This window comes from Danio rerio, chromosome 9 (genome assembly GCF_049306965.1).
Source record: "Danio rerio strain Tuebingen ecotype United States chromosome 9, GRCz12tu, whole genome shotgun sequence".
NCBI lineage: Eukaryota > Metazoa > Chordata > Actinopteri > Cypriniformes > Danionidae > Danio > Danio rerio.
In genome coordinates, this window is record NC_133184.1 from 20,724,907 (window position 1) to 20,745,291 (window position 20,385).

Genomic DNA, 20,385 nt, shown 5'->3' on the forward strand with positions numbered 1-20,385 from the left:
ATGCAAAGGGCACAAACAAATGGACAACAACACAGGTAATGTAAAATAAAAATCCACAATAATATCAAGAAATCAGTGTAATGGTTACTGTACTTTATTTATTTTTTTTACATATAATTGTTTAAAAAAATGGTAATATGGATGTTGCCAACATTCATATGATGACCTCAGGTAAACATATTAAAGTGTCAAATCAGTGATGACCTGAGGTCAACATATTATCAAGAAACAAATCAGTGATGCTATCAGTTCAACATAATAACATTTATCAATAAATACATTTATAAAAATCAAAAAAATAAATAATAAATGAAACAAATCAGTAATGACAATAAATCAGTTCAACATATTAACATTTAATATTATTAATAAATTAGCGATAATGACCTGAGGTCAACATATTAATGATGTTAATGAAAAAGATACCTGAATAAACAAACGTATTAATGCATTAATGAATCAGCGATGATAACAACATATTAATAATATTAATAAATCAGCGAAGATGACCTGAGGTCAACATAATATTAATATTAATAAATCAGTGATGATGACCTGAGGTCAACATATTACTAATAATAATAAAACAGCGATGATGACCTGGCTGAGGTCAACTTGATGTTAATAAATCAGCCATGATGATGAGGTCAACATATTAATAATTTTAATATATCAGCGATGATGACCTGAGGTCAACATAGTAATGATATTAATAAATCAAAGATGATGACCTGATGTCAACATAATGCTCTAATAAATCAGCGATGATGACCTAAAGGTAAATATAATAATGATATTAATAAATCAGCAATGATGACCTGAGGTCAACATATTCATGCATTAATAAATCAATGATGATGACCTGAGGTCAACATATTAATGATATTGATAAATCAGCAATGATGACCTAAGGTCAACAAATTTATGCATTAATAAATCAGCGATGATGATCTTAGGTCAACCTAATAATGATATTAATAACTCAGCGATTATTACCTGAGGTCAACATGTTAATGATATTAATAAATCAGCGATGATGACCTGAGGTCAACATATTAATGCTTTAATAAATCACTAATGATGACCTGAGGTCAACATATTAATGATGATAATAAATCAGTGTTGATGACCTGACCTCAAGTATTGATATATTGATACTCAGAAGCTTCTTATTTGGTTTCGATGTTTTTGTTTTTTTTTAAGTATCGATATTTCAACTATATTTTAATAATTTCTGCATAACTAAATGTTTAAGCAATGTGACGCTTTTTATACAAGACGTTACACCAATCAATCTGCAAAGAACGTCACGTGAGCAATCATGTGCCTTTCAGTACTTACGTACTACACACACGCCAGTCACACACTTTTGCATAATGGAATGACATGATGGCTGAGAGATAACACAGCATGCAAAACTGTTGCACGAGCAATATTTGTGATAAGAAAGTCATACACAGCAACAATACAAGCAGCCTTTATAAACACTTACAGACTACACACCCTAACTTATAAGCGGAACAAAAATAAGCTGCCCTGTGTTCCTCTGCTCAGTCTCCCTCTGTCTGACAAAAGACATTATAGGAGAGTTTTAAAGGAGGCAAACCTCTCTCTCTCTCTCTCTCTCTCTCTCTCTCTCTCTCTCTCTCTCTCTTTCTCTCTTTCTCTCATAGTAAACACAGCATGTGATAGTATTATAATAATAAATAGTAATTGTCAAGTTGTCAAGTAATAATAAATAAGCTCTCTCTTTCTCATTATCAATAGGTGAATAAGAGTAAATATAAGTGTGTATGTATCTGTGCAGTGTGCATGTGCAATATAGTCGTGCGTGCGTGTATGTATATTTATATGTAATATATATTTTTTTTTAATTAGCATTATTTAGAAAAAGTACATTAACATTTTAAATAGTAAGTGATATCGTTATCGGTATCGTAACAATTTTTACAAAATGTATTAGTATCGTATTAAATTTTTAAAAAATGTGGTATCGCCCTTCCCTACTATTAAAAAAAAATCAATTTGTTATCTTGTTTTAATTTGAGCCAGAAAGGACATAAGAGCACATTAATCTAACATTAGACTTGTATGGAGGCTAATCAGGCTAACTTGTCGAAGCAAACAAAAGTTAAATGTTTGCTAATCTAGAAAAAAAGAGCAAATCCATAAACAAACATTAATTTTGTTAATATTCTGTAACTTAAATTAATAGGGGAAAAAAACTTGTAGTCTTACCTTTTTCACTTGTCTTGTTCACTGGTAAAAATGCAGGTGTGTGTGTGTTTTTTTTTTTTTTTTTTTTTTTTGCGGGCTATGCAGGGTGCACAAAATGATGACGTCATGTCATTTGATTGGCTAATGAAGTTGTTGTCCCTGGGTCATCATAAAAAATGTGGGTCTCAGGGCAACTAGCACTTGGCAAAATCACGACGTGCCTCGTGCCCACCGGTCAACTGCCACTCACACTGCAAACTTCTGTACAGGCTTCCTTCTTGATCCGGTATTTTCTGCAACTTGGGAAAGTGCATTCAAGAACCATGAAAGCCATATAGCTCTATAGCTCAGGGGGTATATTAGTGTTTTAAAAATGCTTTTTGCAAGCTCATTATTTGTTAAATTTAATGTTTAATTACTAATACCTCTATCAGTGCATACAAATTAAAATGTAGAATTTCTGTATTCATTTTAGCATTTCTTTTACTCTACATCTCAGTGTTTGTGATTTCCAACTGAATACACTTATCGATTGTTATGGAACCGGCAGATAGCAGCTCTTAGCTGACATCAAATGAGAGAGAGAGTGTTTTGAGCAATCCAGAACTGTAAATGCATGTTTACTAATTGTAAACATACATTAAACACAACATTACCTTCAATAACATAATTTCATTGTAATCGCTTTTTACTCAAGCCCATCCTAAAACATAAAACAGAGTTGACATACAAAAGGAGCCATCAGTTGTTGTTTTTTTTTAATGTTAAATTAATAACAATGTGAAAAGCAAAACTTATTAAAAAAACTAAAAATATTGTACTAAATAATAATACATTTTTAATATAGAGTATATGCTGATGTCACTTCCAGGAAGGAAAAAGTTGTGTCATGAAGATGGAAGCAAGTCAGTTTTTTTGACCGTATAGTATAGTTCAGTTAAGTTGTTATTGAACATTTTCGAAAATGACATCACTGGACTGTCTTATCTTACTCGCGTTCAAGTCCCGCTTATTCAAAGAAAGAAACGAGACAAGAAGAGACTGATTGATGGCACATACACATACATTTTCAAAGTTAGTGCTTTTACAGTCAACAATAGTTCTTAGATCTTTCAGGGGTTAACTGCATCCATTAAATTAATATTTGAAACCCCCATTTATGTTACTTTTTTATTATTAAAAATATATACAGAGGGGATCGAAAGTTTGGACACCCCAGGTAAAAATTTGTATTAATGAGCATAAAGAAGCCAAGGAAAGATAGAAAAATCTCCAGAATGCATCAAATTACAGATTAGAAATTCTTTTAATTTGTCAAAAAAGTTAGATTGTATTTCCATCATTTACACTTTCAAAATAACAGAAAACAAACAAAAAAAACGGTGTCTGCAAAAGTTTGGGCACCCTGCAGAGTTTATAGCATGCAATTCCCCCTTTGAAAAGCTGAGACCTGAAAGTGTCATGGATTGTTCTCAATCATTGTCTGGAAAGACCAGGTGATGTCAGTCTCAAAGGTTTTAAATGCCCAAACTCATTAAACTCATCTGACCTTGCCCCAACAATCAGCATCATGGGTTCTTCTAAGCAGTTGTCTAGAAAACTGAAACTGAAAATAGTTGATGCTCACAAAGCAGGAGAAGGCTATAAGAAGATAGCAAATGTAAAAGTTGAAGTTAAAGCAAGATCTGGAAGACCAAGAAAAATATCAGACAGAACAGCTCGTAGGATTGTGAGAAAAGCAAGTCAAAACCCACGTTTGACTGCACAATCCCTCCAGAAAGATCTGGCAGACACTGGAACTGTGGTACACTATTCCACTATAAAGAGATACTTGTACAAATATGGTCTTCATGGAAGAGTCATCAGAAGAAAACCTCTTCAACATCATCACCACAAAAAACAGCGTTTGAACTTTGCAAATGAACATGTAGACAAGCCTGATACATTTTGGAAATAAGTTCTGTGGACCGATGAGGTTAAAATAGAACTTTTTGGCCGGAATGAGCAAAGGTACGTTTGGAGAAGAAAGGGCACAGAATTAAATGAAAAAAACCTCTGTCCAACTGTTAAGCATGGAGGTGGTTCAGTCGTACTTTGGGGTTGTATTGCAGCTAGTGGCACAGGGAACATTTCACGAGTAGAAGGAAAAATGGATTAAATAAAATTTCAGCAAATTTTGGATGGTAAAAAAAGCTAAAGTTAAAGAGAAGATGGCTCCTACAAATGGATAATGATCCTAAACACACCTCAAAATCCACAATGGATTACATCAAGAGGTGTAAACTGAAGGTTTTGCCATGGCCTTCACAATCTCCTGACCTCAACATTATTGAAAATCTATGGATAGACCTTAAAAGAGCAGTGCGTGACAGATGAAGTGGATTTTATATTCTTTAAAATGTGAAGTTAATCTATATATTCAAATTGTACGTGTATAATCTGTTTGTAGACTTGCATACCATTAAAAAAATTAAAGTGTTATGTAGAGTGAGTAAGGGGAAATGGCCTGAGGAAACAACTAAGGGTCATAAAAAAAGGATGAAAAGAGAGTGGTAAAAAAGCCTGAGGTGTCTCAGGAAACAGATGTCAGAGGTGGAATTTGGGGTCAGGGGTTAAACTAGGAGGGATCTTGTGTAATATATGGAGAACAAAGGAAAACAATTGTTGTCAAAGTGTATTTAAACAGGCCAGCACATTAGTGAGGCAAAATTTTTCAGACAGAGATTCTACTGGGGGTCTCCTGAAAGTTCTCCTTTGTTGTCGACAATAAAGAACTCTTCTGAAATCAAAACCATTTGACTTTGCTGATCATTGAAGAAAAGAGAAAACCACCACACAGACAGCCCAGAAATCTCAAAGAACTGGAAGACTTTTGTAAGAAAAAATGGGCAAAGATACCTCAAACAAGAATTGAAAGACTCTTGGCTGGCTACAAAAAGCGTTTACAAGCTGTGATACTTGCCAAAGGGGGCAGTACAAGATATTAACTCTGCAGGGTGCCCAAACTTTTGCAGACGCCATTTTTTTGTTTTCTGTTATTTTGAAAGTGTATATGATGGAAATAAAATCTAACTTTTTTGACATATTAAAAGAATTTCTAATCTGTAATTTGATGCCTTCTGGCGATTTTTCCATCTTTCCTTGGCTTCTTTATGCAAATGAATACAAATTTTTACCTGGGGTGCCCAAACTTTCGATCCCCTCTGTAAATCCAACCATAAAGCTTATATGGCATATTTTTTATTCAGACGTGTCTCTTTCTAAGTCATTGTGAGGGCCAAACCAAGATAACAGTGCAGTCACACAGAGTTGTATCTTCTAAGAGAAAACATAAGCTATTCTTTATTCCCATAAAATGTTACTGTGCTGTGTGTGCGTGCATGCATGTGTGTGTGTGCGTGTTTTTTTTTTTTTTTTTGCTACTAAACATTCAACATTTAGATTCTAGCTTTTCAATCACAATCAAATGACAAAGAAAGAATAATCTTTCTTAAAATCTGTTAAGCTTAGCTAAGCGATTTACTGCATTTTGTTCTCTTCTATTTTAATATTCTTATCGAGACCAAGCATGCTACTTTATTTCTCTGTCATTTTATATCAGATTTTAACACAAAAATCAGCAAGAAATTGAGAGGACAATCTTACCAACAGCGCTTGGCTTCTGCTTGATAAATCTGCAAATCATCCCCAAGATGTGGAAACTGTCCAGACCGGTCCAATCCAGTTAGGGTCATATTTTTTTCGAGATTGCTCCTGGTGCATCATTGATCAATCCACATCGCCCTGATAGGTCTAGGTATCTTATCTGACCACTACTATCTAATGGATCTCATTCATTCAGTCATTTTCTTGTCGGCTTAGTCCCTTTATTAATTTGGGGTTGCCACAGCGGAATGAACCGCCAACTTATCCAGCAAGTTTTTTACGCAGCGGATGCCCTTCCAGCCGCAACCCATCTTTGTGAAACATTCACATTCACACACACACACACTCATACACTACGGACAATTTAGCCTACCCAATTCACCTGTACTGCATGTTTTTGGACTGTGGGCGAAACCGGAGCACCCGGAGGAAACCCACTTGAACGCAAGGAGAACATGCAAACTCCACACAGAAACGCCAAATGAGCTGAGGCTCGAACCAGCGACCTTCTTGCTGTGAGGCAACAGCACTACCTACTGCGCCACTGCTCCACCCCATCTAATGGAGCTCTATTATAATTTTATTTTTGGTCAATTATTTCTTTCCTTAATAAACTGATCTACACTTTTCTTAATGCCGGGCATGCCCTTGTCTATGAAGAAGGAAGATAGCAGTGGTGGAACTTATAACGCTCTCTGAGTTAATTTAGTCACTACTAAAAACAAAACCAAGTTTTATCCTCTAGAATGTTTTCAAAAGCCTCTTACACACCTATCAGCTGAGTACTTAACTCTGGGTGGAGGAGGAACACCTTTCAATTACTGTTAGATAAGATTAGATTAGATTCAACTTTATTGTCATTACACATGTACAAGTACAATGCAATGAAATGCAGTTTAGGTGTAACCAGCAGTGCAATAGCAGCAAGTGCAGGATACAGGTATAAGTTGTAAAGTGCAGTTATAGAAAAACTATGGTGATATTTACAGATGGGTGTATTATGAACATTATATACAGGTTGTATAAGCTATGAAAAGAGATTTACAATAAATGAATATATGTACAGGTTGCTATTAAAAGTCAGAAGTGTGAAGATAGATAAACATAATTACAGATGTATATGTACAGTGGGTGTGTACATAATTACAAATGTCCATGTGCAGTAGGTATGTACAGTTCAAATATATGAATCAGTGCAATATAGTGTAAGAGATCTGCAAATTTTAAATGTGCAAATGTTAAACAGGGCAGTGATTGTGAGGAGTATAAGTTAGAGGAGAGTGGGGGGTGTATTAGGGGAGCAAAAGAGTCAGTGAGGGGTAGAGTTCAAAAGGGAGACAGCTCTGGGGAAAAAGCTGTTCCTCAGTCTGCTAGTTTTTGTCCGGGGGAGCCTGAAGCGTCTGCCGGAAGGCAGAAGTGAAAACATTCTGTGATCAGGGTGAGAAGAATCTTTAAGAATACTGTGTGCTCGACGCAGACAGTGTTTCTTCTAGATGTCCTGAGTGGTAGGCAGTGTGGTCCCTGTGATGCGTTGGGCAGTTTTCACCACCCGCTGCAGTACGTTGAGCAACAGAGCAGCTTCCATACCAGACTGTGACGCAGTTGGTCAGGATGCTTCTATTGTGCAGTGGTAGAAGTTCACCAAGACAGCTGATGAAAGCTGGTTCTTGTTAAGTTGCCTTAAGAAAAATAGGTGATGGTCAGCCTTCTTGACCAGGCTGGAGTTGTTGGTGGTCCAGGAAAGGTCCTTTGAGATATGGGTCCCCAGGAACTTGAAGGACGAGACCGGCTTAACGTCCATCCCATTGATGTAGATCGGATCATGTGAGTCTGTTTGTCCTTTCCTGAAGTCTACAATGAGCTCCTTGGTCTTGTTGGTGTTAAGGAGCAAATTATTGTCAGTGCACCAAGTGGCCAGATGCTTTATCTCCTCCCTATAGGCCGCATCATCATTGTTGCTGATTAGACCAATCACTTTGGTGTCATCTGCAAAAATTCACAGGCCTACAGTCGATGGTAAAAAGGGAGTAGAGGAAGAGGCTCAGCACACAGCCCTGTGGTACACCAGTGTTGATTGTGAATGTGGTGGAGCAGATGTGGCCTGATCTAACATCTGAGGTCTGTTAGTCAGAAAGTCTATAACCCAGTTGCAGAGAGGCGTGTCAATATCCAAGTCTCTAAGTTTGATCATTAGCTTGCAGGGTATGTCAGTGTTGAATGCTGAGCTAAAGTCCACAAACAGCATTCGTGCATAAGTGTTTTTATTGTCCAGGTGTGTGAGTACAGAGTGCAGTGCTATGGAGACTGCATCTTCTGTGGTCCTGTTGCCATGGTAGGCAAATTGATGTGGGTCCAGTGTGGATGGCAGAGAGTCTTTTAGATGTGCCAGGACCAACCGCTCGAAGCACTTCATGATGATGGGTGTGAGTGCTACAGGGCGGTAGTCATTCAGGCATGTTGGGCTGGAATGTTTGGGCACTGGCACAATAGAGGTGATTTTAAAGCATGCTGGCACAGCTGCTAGATTAAGCGACAGGTTGAAAATGTCTGTGAATACCCCAGCGAGCTGTTCTGCACATGCTTTGAGGACGCGCCCAGGAATACCGTCTGATCCAGCAGCCTTACGCACATTGATCCGACCTTGAGTGCGGTGTAGATTTCTGAGGAGGTGAGTGTGATAGGTGAGTGGTCGGTTGAGGAAGTGATCCTGGTGTAGGTTTTTTATTGTCTCTTTCAAAGCGGGCATAAAAGTCATTTAGCTCATTCAGGAAAGAGACATTTGTGGCTGTGGGTGTGATCTGGCTGGGTTTGTAGTTGGTGATGACCTGGATGCCCTGCCACATGCACAGAGGATCAGAGTTGGAAAAGTGCTCCTCTAGCTTTAGCTTGTAACAGTGCTTGACCTTTTTGATTCCCCTCTTCAGATTAGCCCTGGAAGTGCTGTAGGCCTGTGCATCCCCTGATCTGAAGGCAGTGTTGCGTGCCTTCCGCAGGAGGTGCACCTCCTTGTTCATCCATGGCTTCTGATTCGGGTTTGTAGTGATCTGTTTCTGGATTGTAACACTGTCTATGGTGGTGTTGATGCATTTCAGAACAGAGGAAGTGTAACTGTCAATGTCTGTGTGAGAGCCACAGGTGGCCAGGGAAGCAAAGATATTCCAGTCTGTGTGTTGAAACCTGTCCTGTAGTGTGGAGTCTACCCCTGCTGGCCACACTTTGATGGTCCTCACTGATGGCTTCACATGGTTGATGAGTGGTGAGTACTTGGGAGTGAGGAACAAAGAAAGGTGATCTGATTGGCCCAAGTGGGGGAGGGGGGTCACAGTGTATGCTTCAGCCATGTTTGTGTAAACATGGTCTAAGGTTTTGTTTCCCCTTGTGTGGTCGAAAATGTTTTGATGGAATTTGGGGAGCACTGTCTTTATGTTTGAGTGATTAAAATCCCCCGCAACAATAAAAGCAGCCTCGGGGTGAGCAGTCTGTTGTTTGCTGATGGCTGCATGAAGTTCAATCATAGCAAGCTTGGCATCAGCATCAGGAGGAATATAAGCAGCAGCTACAATGGTGGATGTGAACTCCCTGGGTAAATAAAACGGTCTACATTTAACCATTAGAAAAACCAGCTCTCTATGGGATTCCACACACATTTTGTGAATCCACTGATGCCTTTCATTCACGTCTGAATGAGACCCACATAGCATTCCGTTACTAACCACTACTTACAGACAACCCCTAGTCTATATAATAATTTAAATCTACCTACCTTTCTTTTTGTTGATTGAGAAATCACTAGTAAACACATGCCACACATCCTCCACCAATCTGTAGAGGTTATTTACAGTTTTAACCCAAATAAAGATCAGTCTGTCAGAAAAAGAAGAGTCAGAGTCAGAGATTTAAATAAATAAAGTTTACTGAAGATTGTTTGCAGTTTCATCAGTAGTTCCTAGACTGCTCTGCTTACAATCACAAATCAATAACAAGTTTACTCTCACATAATGTCATTAACTGCGTCATACATATTGATTGGTTAAAACACAGATAGACTAGAAAAATTTCCAGGTGGGTGCGTGCGTACAATTCTGAACAATGTCTTAAGCATATAAATGTCAGACATACACTAGACTGTTTAGAGCTGACTCCAGACCTGTGAAACAGTTCCACAATCAAATAGATTGAACACACACACACACTTAAAGTACAATCTGTTCCAAGGCTGAGTGTACTCATACACACACATGTCTATGTTACTATAAGGGGACTGTTGGTCTATACTGGCCAAGAAGGGACCAGGATTTCTGCTCATTTTAATGAAACAATAATCACACACAAAATGTACTTTTTTTGTCTTTATTCATAATATAACAAAAACAAATTTTTTATATTTAAAAAAACAAAACAAAAAAAAAACAAGTGGGTACCTGATGCTCTGGGTGGTTTCTACCTATTCTGCAGGGGACCTTCTTGGACTACATAAACACAGACTGCTGGAACACAATCTTACTTTATTTACATTCTAAAATCTAAAACTTTCAACATTTATAAATGATTAAATATTCTAATAGTAAACTTAAATAATTCATAAAAAAGCCCATCCCAGACTGTTCTTATAGAGCAGTATGAGAACGGGGGGAAAAAAGCCCCAGCAGCAAGCACATATACCATAGGTCTCAAACTGGATTCCTGGAGGGCCACAGATATGCACAGTTTTGCTCCAACCCTGATCAAACACAGCTGATCCAAGGTGTTCATGACTCTTTTGAACACTGATCATTTGGATCAGCTTTGTTTGATAGGGTTGGAGCAAAACTGTGCAGAGTTGCGGCCCTCTGGGAATTGAGTTTGAGACCTATGACATAAACACATAAACAAAGCAACAGAGGATGTAGAGATAGTCTGATGCAGGCAACAGCCATCCGGTCCTGCAGCTAGAAAGACCTGTCTACCCACACCGCGGGTGATAACCATATGAAAGTGTGGAATGTGGGGGGAGGCAGTGATTGTCCATTTATAGCTAATCTACTTTAAATAACACATAAACATGATCACAAGGAAATAAACTGAAATAATTATTAAATCATAATACTTTAAATTAAAATAACTTTAAATTAAAATTAAATTTAATTTCCCATTTAAATTAAATAATGCATACATCCAGCATCAATGTCATTATAGAGTAAATGCAGTGACAGTATTCAGAGCTCAGTTGTAATAAAAAAAAATAGGTCAAAACACACAAAAAAGAAAGAAAATTGTTTATAGAACCCTACTGTCTGATTCGCTAAATCTACAGACAACATTCAGATATCGTAAAGGGTGACATAGGCCGTACTCACACTATGTACAGTGGCCTTAAACCAGGCCAAAGCACGCTTGTCCCCCCTCTCATCTTCCCTGATGGCCCGCACTCCATTACATTCAGGTCTGGGCACGCTTACGTCATCGACGCTTCAGTAAGCGCTCTCGCTCAGCACAGTGGAGATTTCTTTAGTTGTATCGTTTAAGTCGTTTGATATGCAATGACACGCAGTCAAATGTTTAGCCGAACAGATCAGCCACTTTTGATGATCCTAAACAATCATAAAGTCTTTGTGATGCAGGAATTAGGAGGTTTGCTGAAGGTGCGCAGCTGCCGTGCAGTGAGAGGTTTGCGTCTTTAATAAACCACGACAGTACGCGTTCACTGAACAGTAAGAATGATTAAAGAATCCATATTAAGCGGTCCCTTAAAAGTCACGTCTCCCTTTCAGTTTCGGGCTTAGGCGCGTTGCACTCACATACAAGCGTACCGCACCAAAGCCCAAGTGAACCATGCTAAGGCACACCTCTTGCAACCAGGCCAGAGGCGGCCAAGTGAACCGTGCCTGAGCCCGATTCAGCGCTCTCACACTTCTCAAACGATCCGGGAAACAGGCCTGGGTGCGATTCGGATAGCATAGTGTGAGTACGCCCATAAATACAAAGATGTCCACACACACACGCACAAGATTTTTTGCTGCTCGTAAAATAAGCTAAAACAACACAATTCTGGAGATTTGTTTGGGAAGCGTAATTGTTTTATGTTCAATCCACTTAAATGTGTTACATTAACGTAATAGATTTGTGTTGGGACAACATGAATGAATTTGTGGAATTCTGCAATTTGTACAGTGCATGTGCTCTTTGGTGTGTCTGTGTAATAAATCCTGTCTCTTTCTCTCTTAGGCTCTGCAGTCTTTGGTCATGAAGGAGCTGTGATGTAGGCTGGTTTTGACCCTCTTCTCCCTCTGCCGGCGGTTGCAGAACCAGACTCGGACTACCTCCTTCTCCAGATGCAGACCCTCGGCCATTCGCACGATCTCTTGAGACGACGGCTTGCTCTTCTCCACAAAGCTCCGCTCCAGCGCTTCCTTCGCCCCCAGACTGAGCCGGGAAAATGAGGAATTCATTAGCGAATCATTAGCGCTTGAGCTGCTGATTTAATGGCTTTTGTTTTCTAATCCCCCATCCGTTTACCTGATGGTGGTTCTGCGCTTCCGCTTGCGCTCGTGCAGACCCATCTTCTCATTAAAAAGAGCTGATGAGAAGCACAGATTGCTGTTAGCTGAGTGTTCTCTTTTAGTTTAGCATCGACTGCTCTGGGATGATGGTTTGGTGGTGGGAAATGAATAAATTAATACACGCTTGATGACAAAAAAGGGGTTTAAATTAAAATAGAGATTTTGCAGTGACAACATGAAATGACAATTTTCACAAAAAACATTCATTCATTCATTTTCTTTTCAGCTTAGTCCCACTACAAAGAACATTTCTGTCATTTTTTTTTCTTAGTGTGAAGAACATTTGAAGACTTTCAATAAGCTAAAGAATCACCATACACTATAAAGAACTTCTTGTGGATTCCCTTTTTATGCTTACACAGTTAAGAGGAAAAAGATAAGGCAACATACAAAAAAAAAAAGACAAATATTAAATGACAAAAAAAAAAAAAAGCAAAATGCTTAAAATAAAATAATAAAAATGTAAATATAAATTGTGTGATATAACATTAAAAATTCAAACATTATTTAAAGAAAATAACAACATTTGCCTTTTTATTTTTTCATGAAAAATGGAATAATTCTTTCCTATACGTAATAAAAACAAATAAATGAAAACTGCAAAAAAAAAAAAGAAAATTAAAAAAAGGATAAAATAATGACAACAACAAAAACACAATTTTGTTAATAAATAGAAATGCAGTAGAAGATATAAAAAATAAAAAATATATTGTTTTATAACAAAATGTAAACAAAAAATCAATTAACAATAAAAAGAAAATCATTAAGGTAAAATATTGAATTCAGCCATATGTTTTCATGAAAAGAATTTAAACAAGTCAGAAAAAAATATTAAAAGATAACAAAAATAACAATAATAATAATAATAATCATTGATAATCCTAATAAAATGAAGAAAAAGTAAATAAAACAATAAACTACAAAAAATAAAAGACAAGTGCATTACAAAATGTAAAAAGAATAATATGAATTATTAATAATTATTTGATACATAATTATTCATATCATACAATATGTGATGTTTCAATTGAAAAATTCAGAGGTAATGGTATAATGGTGGTAATTTATATATAATAATTTTATTGTTATATATAAATAATTTTATATATAATAATTTTGAATATATATATATATATATATATATATATATATATATATATATATATATATATATATATATATATATATATATATATATATATATGTATATTTGGTTTTCATCAAAATCAAGTCTTTTGCAGCCATTGACCCTATTAATGTTAATGATATTTATAATTAATAATCCTTGATACACTAAAGAAGTGTTTTACTCTAAAACAATGCATTTGTTGAATGAAAATATCATTGTTTCTTCATGGAACCACAAAAGCTCATATAATAACTTTGTTCCTGCAGTCTGACTCACCGCCGGCCTGCTCTGCCTCCTCCAGCCATTTCGCCAGGATGGATTTGAGTTTGCAAGCGTTTTTAAAGCTGAGCTGCAGGTTCTCGAAGCGGCAGATTGTGGTTTGGCTGAATTCGGAGCCGTGCACTGCAGCCAGAGCTTCACCCACATTGGTTTGAGTGTAACCTGACAGTCAAAGATTAAAGTTAGGTGACGTTTTACTAGCAGAGAAAGAAGAATGTGGATTAATAGGAATAATATTCATTTTCTTGCACAAGCCGAATGTTTTGCTAAATGATTATTATCATTTTAATTCTCTAAAGCTTAGCTCATATTGGCCACAATTTGGTCATCTGAGACATATTTAGGAAAGTCCTAAAAGATTCCTATAATCTAGTAAACTATAATCTGTGGTCTTTAATCATTGGTTTGGCAGGTGAATAATGGTTGCAACCAAATTTACCCTCTGATGACGTTCTGTTTTACTCTCCAGTGTATTCATGCTGCTAACTTGTTGTTATGTTAGATGTTTCTCTCCTGCCTGAACGTCATGGATATGTGATATGAATTAATCACAGGTCAAAGAAGGCAGAGTTCCAGGACATGCCATCCAATTGCATAATCGTAAGGGACCAATGGTAGCTCAGAGTTGTTTAGGAGTCAAACAAGCTTCCCCAAGGAGTTTGTTCTGGTGAGCAGACAACAAACTTTATTCATGGCCAGATTAGTTTTAAATGAAGTAATTTCAGTTTTTGGATTTCTTTAGAAGTGTACTAGGGACTTTATACCACTGCATCCTACACTTAATGAGGTAAGGCTTGGTTATAACTGCTCAGGCATGGAGACCCACTCTATGAGGCTCTCTATACACTGTTCTCTAGCTAATCTAAAACCAAATAAAGTTGACTCTGCTGAAAGTTGAAACTGACAAATGTTTGACGAAACTGTCTTTATCCCTAGGATCTTCATGCCTAGGTTTCATTCACCTGTGGCAGGAAAATGACTGGAAGACCAGATTTCAGTGATTGAGAAAGGGTGTCCAAAAACGTTTGCTAATATAGTGTACATCAAAGATGCAGTATGTAAGTTTGACACCCAGTGGTTGAACTAGGTATTGCACTCCTGGATCAAAACAAACGGAAGCGCAGGTTGTCAGATTGAGAACAGGAGCGAGGGATTTAAACCATATTCTACATAACAGCAACGGCACGCAATAGATGGAATTATTTCCATATTAAACGGAGTTTTTGTTCAAACCAACACCTTAAATTGATATAAAATAAATGGCTTCTGATTCGCATAGGTGACCAACAGAAAACTATGACAATGATCACCTCAGGTAAACCTCATGTGCTTTATTCAGTGTTAAATGCCAACAAGCTGAGTATGAATGCCATTTTACATATTGCCATATACTGAAAGCAGCAGCAGATAGTTTACCTCATCTTGAAATTAAACTTTAGAACTAAACAGGTGGTTCAGTAACTACATTTAATAATGTTAAATAGGATTAATATGTATTAAATAGATTATAAACCTTACCATTTTGTGAGTGAGTGCATATTCTGTGCTTCTGTATGGCTGTATTTAAATTTCGTCTGGTGCAAACAGCCAGATTACTTATCACTTCATGCGTATCTTGTTGTGAAGCATGGTGTTAGGATATGCAGTTACAGTGTAACCTGCTCACCTAATGTTTACGTTCGCAATATTAATAATAAGCAATAAGGCTTTCAGAGCCTTTCTGAATGAATAAATGAAATGCGTGGTTTTCCACCAAGGCAACTCGGAGTGCTGAAATATAATTGGTTTAACTGGCATTAGACAGGTTAAAAAAAACAACAAAGAGAGTATTCCAGCACGGGAAACACATTTTCAAAGCAGAATATCTGACTCATTGTTTTTCAGATAAACAAGAATGTTCACTTGGCATGTTTCTTAAATATCAGCAAACATATTTACGGTATTTTTATGCTTTAGAATAGTCAAAAACTTACATACAGCATCTTTAAGTTTGCATTTAAGAATATACACCTATTTTTCCATAATAAATGTTTTTAATGCGTGCTAAATTTTATCTTTGTCTAGTGCGCTAAATTTCATTTAACTTTATGGTTGCTTTTGAAAGTTATATAGGCCTTAAGGTTTAAATAAAAAAAATAATAATGTTGTGTAAATGAACAAACAAAGCAGTGTGGTAAAGGTTGGATGACTAATCATTCATTCATTCAATTTCTTTTCTGCTTAGTCCCTTTATAATCTGGGGTCATCACAGTAGAATGAACCGCCAGCTTATCCAGCATATGTTTACGCAACGGATGCTCTTCCAGCTGCAACCCATCACAGGGAAACACCCATACACACTCATTCACATACATACACTACAGACAATTTAGCTTTCCCAATTCACCTGTACCACATGTTTTTGGACTTGTGGGGGAAACCGGAGGAAACCCACACAAACACGGGGAGAACATGCAAACCCCACACAGAAATGCCAACTGACTCAGCCAATGCTCGAATCAGTGACCTTCTTACTGTGAGGCGGTCGTGCTACCTACTGGACCACCATGACGCTAACTAATCAATTAATCTAAATTAAACTGCTGCTAACAATATAAACAAAACTAATAGTTTACAAGAAAATTACAACCCCAAATAAGAAAAAAAGTTGGGACGGTATGGAAAACACAAATAAAAAAGTAGTGATTTCCAAATATGCTTTCAACAAGTAAATGCAAAACCATATTCTGCACACATTACACAGTCCTGGCTGTGAAGGGAGGTGATACAGGTACTTGACTGGATGGCCTGCAGTCTTCAATAGAGAATGTGTGGTGCATTTTGAATTGCAAAATGTGACAACGAAGACCCTATACTGTTGCTCACCTTAAGACTTGTTTGCAGGAAGAATGAGACAAAATTACACCTGAAACACTTAATCACTTGGTGTTTTCAGTGCCTAAATGTATTTTAAGTGTTGTGAAAAGAAATGGCAACATTAAAAAGTGGTAAAGGCTTTACTGTTTCAACTTTTAAAAAGATTTGTTGCAAGAACTAAAATTGGAAAACATGTTTATTAAAAAATAAATAAATTACGAGGAATACTTAAAATAATGTTTGTTGTATTGCCTGCATTGAAATACAAGTCAAAGTTAATTTAGAAATCACTTCTTTCTTTTTTTATTTGCGTTTTCCATACATTTCCAACTTTTTCAGATTTGTGGTTGTAAAATTATTTACTCATGCTCCACTCGCTCCACTATTCTTTCTTCATTCATTCATTCATTTTCTTGTCGGCTTAGTCCCTTTATTAATCTGGGGTCGCCACAGCGGAATGAACCGCCAACTTATCCAGCAAGTTTTTAAGCAGCGGATGCCCTTCCAGCCGCAACCCATCTCTGGGAAACATCCAGTACAGTACGGACAATTTAGCCTACCCAATTCACCTGTACCACATGTCTTTGGACATCAAATGATGTCTGAAGACACCAAGTGATGTCTTTGGACTGTGGGGGAAACCGGAGTACCCGGAGGGAACCCATGCGAACACAGGGAGAACATGCAAACTCCACACAGAAACTCCAACTGAGCCGAGGATCGAACCAGCAACCCAGCGACCTTCTTGCTGTGAGGCGAACGTGCTACCCACTGCGTCGCCACTATTCTTTCTTATTTTGAGAAAGTTTGGAAACCAGTAGTCATTGATTTCAATAATAATAATTCTATAAATAAAAGTCAATGGCTACTGATTTACATTCTTCGAAATGTCTGCTTTTGTGTTCAAACGATGAAAGAACCACACTTTTCGAAACACAAGATGAGTCAATGGGGAGTAAATATACATTTGGTGAACTACACTTTTAAAATGGGCAACTGAAATCAAAAGACAAACCAAGTTTGATCCTCCTTAATTTGAAGTCATTAGCGAACTTCTCCAGCTCTCGGATCTGAGGCGAGTCCATGTCGGGGGTCTCGTCGAGGGTCCGGCTCTTCCTGCGCAGCTCCTGCTTGATGTCTCCTAGAATGGGCTCATCTGTTAGCAGGGTCTGGGGAAGAGGAGCGAAGCCGTGGCTCAAAGCACAGGATCCTCCAGCCAAACTGTGCTCAGGGAACTTGTAGAGACGTGGAGCCAGAGCTCCTGCGGGACACAAATCAAGAGAATAATACCTAATAATCCCATCTCAGAGACACGAAAGCAAACCATCATTTTTTTTTTTTAAATAAAAGAGATTGTAATACTATTGAATGCACCAACATTTGCATTGTGTAAACTTCAACAGAATCAAACAAGCCAGATTGATGTTTTGAAGATGATGGGCAGTGTATAATATTCAATCAGATATTTAATTCAATGTCCCATGCTGTGTAGGAATGATCTCATTCCCATTTCCACTTGGACTGCGGATTTACTGGTATCCTTCAAACGACTACTAAAAACCTGTCTATTTAGAGAGCACCTGAACCCCGGTAAATGATACCAAAAGCACCTGTTGAAGCACTTTCTCTCTCTGTCTCTCTCTCTCTCTCTCTCTCTCTAAAAAAAAAAAAAAGCATTCCTACTAGCACTATATTAAACTGAATTTTGTAAAAGGCAAAGCAAGTGACTGCAAAAGTACCGCAGAGAGCGGGAGGAAACAGATGCCTGGCTGCAGAGTGTTAGAAATTGTTATCAACTGCACGATTTGTCGGAGAGCATTCTGTATGCCTACTCACACTATGCCATCTGAACCTAGGCCTAGGCCTGTTTCCCGGATCATTTGAGAAGTGAGAGTGCTCTGAATCGGGCTCAGGAGCGGTTTACTTAGCCGGCCCAGGCCTGGTTAGAAGAGGTGTGCCTGAGGGCAGTTCACTTGGGCTTTGTCGCAGTACGCTTGTGTGTGAGTGCAAAATGCACCTAAGCCTGAAACTGAAAGCGAGACTTGACTTTTATTGGACTGTTTTATATGGATTAATTAATCATTCTTACTGTTCAGTGAACGCCAACTGTCGCAGATTATTAAAGACTCAAACCCCTCACTGCATGACAGCTGCGCACCTTCAGCAAAGCTCCTAATTCCTGCAGCCGGAAAAAATTTTATGAGCGTCAACAGTGACTGATCTGTTCGGCGAAATATTTGACATATCAAACGACTTAAACAACATAACGAGACAGGAGTGGGGACAAGCGTGCTTTGGCCCGGTTTAAGGCAACTGTACATAGTGTGAGTACGCCATGACTCATGCGAGTCTGTCCTGCCACAACATGCCACTGGAGAGCAGCATTAACGCAATGACAGAGCTCACAAAAATCAAAGCACAGTCAGACAGTTCTTCTTACCCCAAGTCTCTCCCGATGCAGACATGGTAATGACAGTGGCCCAGTCTGTGAATATCTTGCTAGAGTAATTTATTTATTTATTTTTACTGTTTTCTACATGAAATAAAGAACAGTCTGTGAAATTAATAAAATAAATGTATTTAATATTAACTGAGTAAAACCATGTCAACTGAAATCACAGTGAAATTATTGTCTTTATTTTAAAATTAGATTTGGCCTGGTTTTCACACACGAGGTCACAAATTGAAATTTGTAAAAATTCTATAAATACAATGTAAGTGGATCACATTCCAATGCAATATTATGATTTGTTTGTTGAGGTTAAGTAAGGAACATAAGCATCAATTTATTACATGAAACATTACATTTAATACAGTACTAAACAACATAATGCCAATGTAAAGAAAATAAACTAGTAAATTGCAACTTTCCATATTTTTAAATTAGAAATATGCTATTTAAAAACTTTACTAGCTAATGTTTGTGGCTAGTTTATGTAAGCGTTTCCATGTTGCTGTTTCCATGTTTGGATAGGTGTTACTGCAAATAATGACAAACATTTTAGCCAAAATCTGTTATCAATTTCACACTTTAAAATTAGGTTAATTAGTATTTTCTCCTCTCCTCTAGGTTACAGCAGCTGAGTTAACGCAGGTGTACCACACTATTAAACATAAAATCAGCTATATCATTGCTGCAGAGTTGTAAAAGAGAAAGACTGACTGCATCTGTTTACACAGATTTCAATGAAAGACATACTTTCCTGACAACATATTTTAAGGTGTGCACCCCTGTAGTTGAATTAAAAAATAAGATAAATATAATACTTGTTAAATCAAATGAATCTGTAATGTATTGCCTTCATTTTTATGTAAGTTATATACAGTACATATATTTGCAGTCTATAAAGATTTAACTTATTTTTAAAGTATTCAAAGCATACTTTGAAAAAAAATACTAATACAACTAGTGAAAATGAATGGATTTTAATATACTTGTTCAAGTTCACTGAAGCAGTACTAAAATTTAAATTTAAGGGTATTTTAAATGTATAACTTCTACACACTTATAATGCATATGATTTGGATATAACACCTCTCCAATCCAGTTCTATGAATCTGAGTCTTCCATATTACACACACTTATTAATGATTCCTACTTGTCTTCTTCGTGATGAATAGGGAAAATCTGATATGTAGTTGGAGAAAAAAGAAGAATGTGTTCATCAGATGATGGAATTGAACTGGGTTTACGATTGATTGGGTCAATAGATGTTGCCA

The 20,385-nt window shown here is 37.2% G+C and overlaps 1 protein-coding gene and 1 long non-coding RNA gene across 2 annotated transcripts in view; one reads left to right on the top strand and one right to left on the bottom strand.

The window, feature by feature from the left end:
- The first annotated feature begins 6,698 nt into the window (after window positions 1–6,698).
- Window positions 6,699–10,157, top strand: LOC141376104 (uncharacterized). Its single transcript, XR_012385270.1, has 2 exons — window positions 6,699–7,489; window positions 7,580–10,157. It is a non-coding gene; the product is annotated as an uncharacterized lncRNA (long non-coding RNA).
- Window positions 10,158–11,971: 1,814 nt separating this feature from the next.
- The window catches only part of pou1f1 (POU class 1 homeobox 1), a 29,266-nt gene continuing 20,852 nt past the window's right edge, over window positions 11,972–20,385 (bottom strand). Inside the window, 4 exon segments of the mRNA NM_212851.1 lie at window positions 11,972–12,264; window positions 12,358–12,418; window positions 13,807–13,971; window positions 17,681–17,926. Coding sequence (NP_998016.1) covers window positions 12,063–12,264; window positions 12,358–12,418; window positions 13,807–13,971; window positions 17,681–17,926 — 674 coding nt within the window. The 3' untranslated portion in view covers window positions 11,972–12,062.